Genomic DNA, 6,381 nt, shown 5'->3' with positions numbered 1-6,381 from the left:
AACCTCCAGCTGGGACCAGGCAGAAAAACATCCTACGTGCAGGAGACTGCTGGCAGCTGCAGAGGCTGTTGGCCCAGGAAGGCAGGTGAGATGCCTACAAGCCCAGAGATGCCTGTTGGTTCCTCTCTGCTGCCCCCAGCACCCACCAAGGATGGGCTCAGAGACACCCACGGGACACCCTGCAAAGCAAGGGGCCAGTCCCTGCCCTCCTCACCCCTCTCTCAGAGGTTCTGGGGTGGGTGATGGATGCCCTTCTGCTCCCACCATGGAGGGTACCCGGGGACAGGAGGGGAAGGATGGGAAAACCCGTGTTGCCACGGAGACGGATGCTGAGCCGCTCGTGGGGCTGCAGGCTTGGGGGGACCCTGGGGGAGATGTGATGTCCCCAGGCAGGGAGGATGTGTCCCATCAACTTGTGTCACCATCACCAGCTGCATGGAGCTGCTGTGTGTGTGGACACGTGTGTGCTGGCCAGGCTGTCCCTGCTGAGGGCCAGGGGTGCCACCGCCGCCCTGCCTGCTCCTCACGGGGCACTGCTCCCTCCCAGCAGCTTTGATAAGCTCCTGGTCTTACCAGACCTGCAAAATGTCTCTGCTGGTGCAGCTCCCAGCCCCAGGACCCACAAAATAAGGAAATGAGGAGTTTGACAGTGAATGTTTCTTAGGGCAGCTCTGAGGTACCAGCTGTGATAGGAAAGGGTGAGCAGGGGTGGTTGTGTGGAGGAGCAGGAGTTTGGGGATGGTCCCTGGGCTGGATGGGAAGATCTGCTGGTTTTTCTGGGTCTACCTCAGTCCTACAGCCTCTGGCTGAGGACACTCAAACCCATTTTCCCCTTAATTTCCTTTAAACCACACTTTTGGCTTCCCCATCCCATTTCTCCAAGCATTCAAGGGTGCTTCAAAACCCCCGTCTGATCCATCTTGCTGAGATCTCTCCTTGAGGAGCTTCTGGAGGGGAAAGAAATTATTCTCTCCTGATTTAAACCTCAAAAAGAGCTTTTTTCCAGCCCGTGTGCAGCCTCGTGTGTTACTTTTCCTCATGGCTCTGGTTTCCTGGGCACAACAACTCCTGCACCAGTTGGTACAAAACACTGCACGGGGAATTTGTTTTGTTGTTCCTCCCTGTCCAGACCCCGAGTTTAAAAGCTCCTGCTTGATTTACTGATTCATTCAATCAATTATCATCGTGTGTAATTCGTTAAGCTGCTTTCCCAGATGTGGTGAGGCTGCTGTGAGGGAGAGGGGGGGACAAAAACCCCACCTCTCCAGTCCACATTTTTCATGTAAACAAACAAGCTTTTTTTTCTGATCCTTTCCAAAAAAAAGAAAGGAAGAAACACACCCAAGCAGCTGGGTTTGTTTTTTTGTTTGGTTGGTTGTGGGTTTTCCATTTATTACAGAGCTGTGATTGCTAAAATAATTATGAGTGAAGTGCTGTGGCCAGTGCAGCCCCTCGATGTCACCTGGGCTTGGGGACTGGGGTGGCAAGAGGGATCCAGGAGCCTTCAATCCCTGATGGCAAAGTATCTCTGCTGAGGGGTTTTGTCAAGACTGGGTGTTTTTTTTTTTTCCCCACCTTTTCCCTGCATAAGAGGTGTATTCAAAGCCTGGTTGTGCCCTCTGTACGGGGACAGGCTGCCCTGGGCCATGGGGAGCTCACCCTGGGCCTCAGGGCACTGATTGCTGCTTTATCACCAGAAATGCACACTCAGCCCTTGCCAGGGGCTGAACCAGCACAAATGCCCCTTATCAGCACGATTTCCACCCCAACCCCCACAAAGAAAAAAGTGCTTCCAAGCACATGCCTGTCCTAGGATGAGGGTTTATGGCCCCAGGGAGGCTGGTCCTGGGGCAGGTGTGAGGGACACATGAGCTTCCCTGCCTGGCCATGGGTTTCTCCCATGACTCAGTGTGGCCAAAGGTGAATGGGAAGGGGATGGAGATGTGGTTTCAACCATAGGATCTCCTCCAGCTTCATCCTGCAGGCTGGGGGGATCCTACAGCCCGAGGTTGGGACATTTCAAAGCCCTGAAAATGCAGTGTTGCTGGAGGCAGCCATGGGCTTAGGGCCCCAAAATGATGCCTGTGTCTTGGGAGGGTCATAAATGCATGCAAAACCCTGCTGGTCAGCCCCTGGGGAGCCCCAGGGTAGGAGATGTGCCCAGTGCACACAGCCAGGAACATCACAGGGCAAGAAGTAAAAGCCTGGATAGAAATAATCCCTCCTCCTTCAACCCTCATCCTTCGTCCTTCATTCCTCATCCTTCATCCCTCATCCCTCCCTCCTTCATCCCTCATCCCTCCTCCTTCATCCTTCATCTCTCATCCCTCCCTCCTTCATCCCTCATCTCTCCTCCTTCATCCTTCATCCCTTTTCCTCCATCATTCATCCTTCTTCCCTCATCCTTCATCCCTCCATCCCCACCAACCAGCCAGAACTGGGCACCGATACGGGCTGAGCCAAGAGTCCAACATGTTCCCTCTGCACCCATGAGCCCAATAAAACGTGACAAAGTCCATTATTTTCTTTCCTTTTCTTTTTTTTTCTTTCCTCCCTCCTCCTTTAATGACTGCAAACAATCCCAGCCCCGAGGCGAGCGAGCGTGACTGCCCTGGGACCATTAATCATCCCCTGGGAGCCCAGCGTGGGTTATCGTGGCTGTTTATCCCAGATGCTATTAAAAAATTGCCATAAATGCTCCTTCAGCCTCTTCTGAAAGAGATGAAGTGTTTGCACTGGCTGCTCTGATCCTATCACCCAGCTCAGCAAAGTTCTGTTCCCTGCGAGGAGGAGGAGGAGGAGGAGAGGGTGGGGAATTCCTGCCAGGAGGAGAACTCGAGGGTTTTTTTTTTCCAGCCAGACTCCTCCCATCCAGCTGGGGAAGGAGCTGTGTTCCCTGGGGAGCTTTGTCCCAGCTGGGAATTCCTCATTTTTCAGCCTTCATGGGACCACAGGGAGTTTGGGACCAATCCCTCCCACCTGGAGAAGAGAAGGGTTTGGGGACAAGCTCAGAGCATCTTCCAGTGCCTGAAGGGGCTCCAGGAAAGATGGGGAGAGATTCCATCCCCAGGTGAGGAGAAACTCCAGAGAGGATAGTGATAGTACAAGGGGGGATGGGTTAAAACTGGAAGAGGGAGATTGAGGTGAGACATGAGGAGGAAATTCCTCCCTGTGAGGGTGGTGAGAGCCTGGCCCAGGTTGCCCAGGGAAGCTGTGGCTGCCCCATCCCTGGCAGTGTTGAAGGGCAGGTTGGATGGGGCTTGGAGCAGCCTGGGCTGGTGGGAGGTGTCCCTGCCCATGCAGGGGGTGGGACTGGATGATCTTTAAGGTCCCTTCCCACCCAAACTATTCCATGATTGTATGATGTGAGCCAGGAGGACAATTTGTGCTCAATTCTGGGCTACCCCACATGTGCTCCCTTGGCAGCCACAGACTCTTCCAACAGGACTTCCCCCCCCACCTCTATATCTAGTGAAAAATCTGATCGTTTTGTCCCAGATTTGGGGCTCTGTGAGGAACCAGAGAGGCTGGGGTTGTTTCAGGCTGTTTCAGCTCCTCTGAGGCACCTGGGCTCTTGAATCACAATCCTCGAGGGAGGCATCTCACAAATTAGCATTTCTTAGTGATAAAAACTTGATTTAGGAAGAGGAAGGGGGAAAAAAAAAACAAACCACAAACGCCAACCCCAAAGAGGTTATATCAGCAAAATGGTAATTTGATAATCTCTGGCGGCAGGAGGGGGAGCTGCACCAGGGCGAGGGTGAGCAGCAGGGGAAGGGCAGGAACTGCTGGTTCTACCGTGAATTATCAGTTGATAACATTCCTATCGACCCGCGGGTGCTCAGCAACCCAGGACAAACCTGGAGCGGGCTGGGCTGGGCTGGTAGCCGGGAAGCTGGAGCAATATCTGCTGAGCTGCTCCCACCCACTGATCTGCAGGAAGCTGTGGCAGCATCCCTGGGAAACCCCTGAGCACCCCTGAGCATGCCTGAGCACCCCTAAACACCCCTGAGTGTCCTGGAACATCCCTGAGTATGCCTGAACATTCCTGAGAACCCCTGAACAGCCCCTGTGCAACTCCAAGCACCCCTGAGCATCCCTGAACATCCTTGAGCATCCCTGTGCATCCCTGAACATCCCTGAGCAGCCCCAAGCATCCCGGACCACCCCTGAGCATCCCTGAGCACCCCTGAACATCCCTGAGAACCCCTGAACACCCTTGAGAACCCCTGAGCACCCCTGAACATCCCTGAGAACCCCTGAGCACCCCTGAGAACCCCTGAGCACTCCTGAACATCCCTGAGAACCCCTGAACACCCCTGAGCACCCCTGAGCACCCATGAACATCCCTGAGCACCCCTGAACATCCCTGAGAACCCCTGATCACCCCTGAACATCCCTGAGAACCCCTGAACACCTCTGAGGAGCCCCAAGCATCCTCGAGAACCCCTGAGCATCTCCAAGCCCTCCAGCCCATGCTGGGACATCCTGCAGTGTCACTGACACCCAACCCACATGTCCCCTCCTGGCAGTGCAGGGAGCTTTTCATTCCTGCCAGCTCGGGGAAGGCTCAGGCAGATTTAATAATGCCATTATGCCCCTGGCAGTGTCTTTAATTAAAGAGCTGGTTACAAATGGCTCCCTGTTCCCTGGGAAGGGGAGGGCACTGGCCACTGTTGAAGGAGCTTGTTTGTCCCCAGTAAGCTGCCACCGAGTCCCCTTGCACATGGCAATGGGTGCAGGGACCCCTCAGTAAACGTTGCCATGGGTCACCCTTGGGTTTGTCCCCTCTGTGAGGATGGGACAAGCAACCAACTCCATTTAATCACGCCAGGCTGGAGGCTGCTGCATCTTTTTGGCTGCTGCAAGTGGAGGGAGTTCAGCTGGAGGAGGTTATAAACATTTATAAATCTGCTCAGGATTGTGTTACAACAGTGCTGCTCTCAGCAGATGGCCCAGCTTTGTGTTCTGCCAAGTATCCTAAAGGGTGGACACCCCACCCCCCCAAATCTCATCCCCTGTTGAAGCTCTTCCAAGGGTCTCAGTTGGACCATGGTGGGGAGGGAGGAAAGACCTCCCTGGACACCCAGCCAGGGGACACACCAGCCCTTTCCAGCTGGGGCACAGCCCCACAGCTCAAGGTTTGCAGTTCATGGTGGTTTTTATGGCTCAGCTGGTTCCCTCCAGGAAACCATTTCCCAACAACCTCCAGTTGGACAAACCCAACTCCAGGCATGGAGCTGGCAGCAGCTCCTACAGCAGCTGCTGTGGGGTTGTCCCCCGTGGGTCAAGGCTGGGGGTGATGGCCCTGGGACTCTGTCCTGGGCTGCAGCAGGGTCCAGACTTCACTCCTGATGTGACAGGTCTCCATCAGGCCCCAGGGCTGAGCTGGGATTTGGGATCTGCTGATTCATGCCATGGTGGGGGTTGTGCACCTCCTGGGGTTTGTACCCCATGGCCCCCAGTGAGGGGAGGAGGTGATGGAGGAGTTTGGGGGGGACCTCAGGAGGGTCCTTGGCCTGCCTTTGCTCAGGAGGGTCTGAGCCCGTGAGAGCAAGTGCCCAAGGGAAGGGCTGGAAGGGGGGACCAGCCCTGTGCCCTGATCTGCCCCAGGGGAGGGAGGGTCCCCCCAGCTGCTCCTGCTCCCACCCGTGGCCCAAGGCTGAGTTGGTGCAGGAGTCGCCGGGCCCTCCCTGCCGGTCGGTCCTTCCCCCGGGCGCAGCGCACGGTGAGGTCCTGGTGACATCTAGTGGCACCGTGTGACACACACGGACCCACAGACACGGACACACAGACACGGGGGGGGGGTCGGTCCGGGGGTCCCACTGCCCAGCTCTGCACCCCCAACTGCCCCTCCGGAGACCCCGCCCGCAGCCGGGCCGGGAGGAACTGGGAAGGGGGACCCCCCCTGTGTTCCCCCATCTCCCGTTATATCCCCCATGTCCTCATATCCCCCCCCATCTCCCTTCCTATCCCTGCTTTTCTCCCCCGGGAACACCCCGTGGGGAGCACAGGATGCGGCCAGAGGTGCTGGGCGGGTTTATAGAGGGGGAGAGTGGGTGGAAGTGGGGGGGTCCCTGGGGACGTGTCCCCCCCTCCCCCGCCATCTCTGTCACCCTGGTGCTGATGGGGAGCAGGGGACTCCATTTAGCCAGCCCCTCATTAGCACCGCCCAAATTAATTAACGTGTCCTGCACCCCTGCCCGGGGGGGTCACCCACCCGGGTTTGGGGTTCCCAGCCTGGTTTTGGGGTGCAGTGCCCCAGGGTGCAGGACCTGGCACAGATTGGGGCTGGGGGGGGACAAGGGGGGGGTCACAGGACCTGCCAGGGTCCCTTGGGGACAGTCCCCAAAATACACAGACCCCTTCATGCTAATTCCC

At 56.5% G+C, this 6,381-nt stretch overlaps 1 protein-coding gene across 1 annotated transcript in view; it reads left to right on the top strand.

The window, feature by feature from the left end:
• The first annotated feature begins 265 nt into the window (after window positions 1-265).
• The window catches only part of LOC104390240 (cytochrome b561), an 11,383-nt gene continuing 5,267 nt past the window's right edge, over window positions 266-6,381 (top strand). The window contains exon 1 of the mRNA XM_009999345.1: window positions 266-272. Within this exon, the coding sequence (XP_009997647.1) occupies window positions 266-272 (7 nt within the window). The remainder of the gene's footprint in view (window positions 273-6,381) is intronic.

Source organism: Chaetura pelagica, unplaced genomic scaffold (genome assembly GCF_000747805.2).
Source record: "Chaetura pelagica isolate M959 unplaced genomic scaffold, ChaPel_1.0 scaffold625, whole genome shotgun sequence".
Classification (NCBI taxonomy): Eukaryota; Metazoa; Chordata; class Aves; order Apodiformes; family Apodidae; genus Chaetura; species Chaetura pelagica.
Note: the sequence above shows the minus strand (reverse complement) of the source record. Positions and strands in the feature narration are given on the sequence as shown.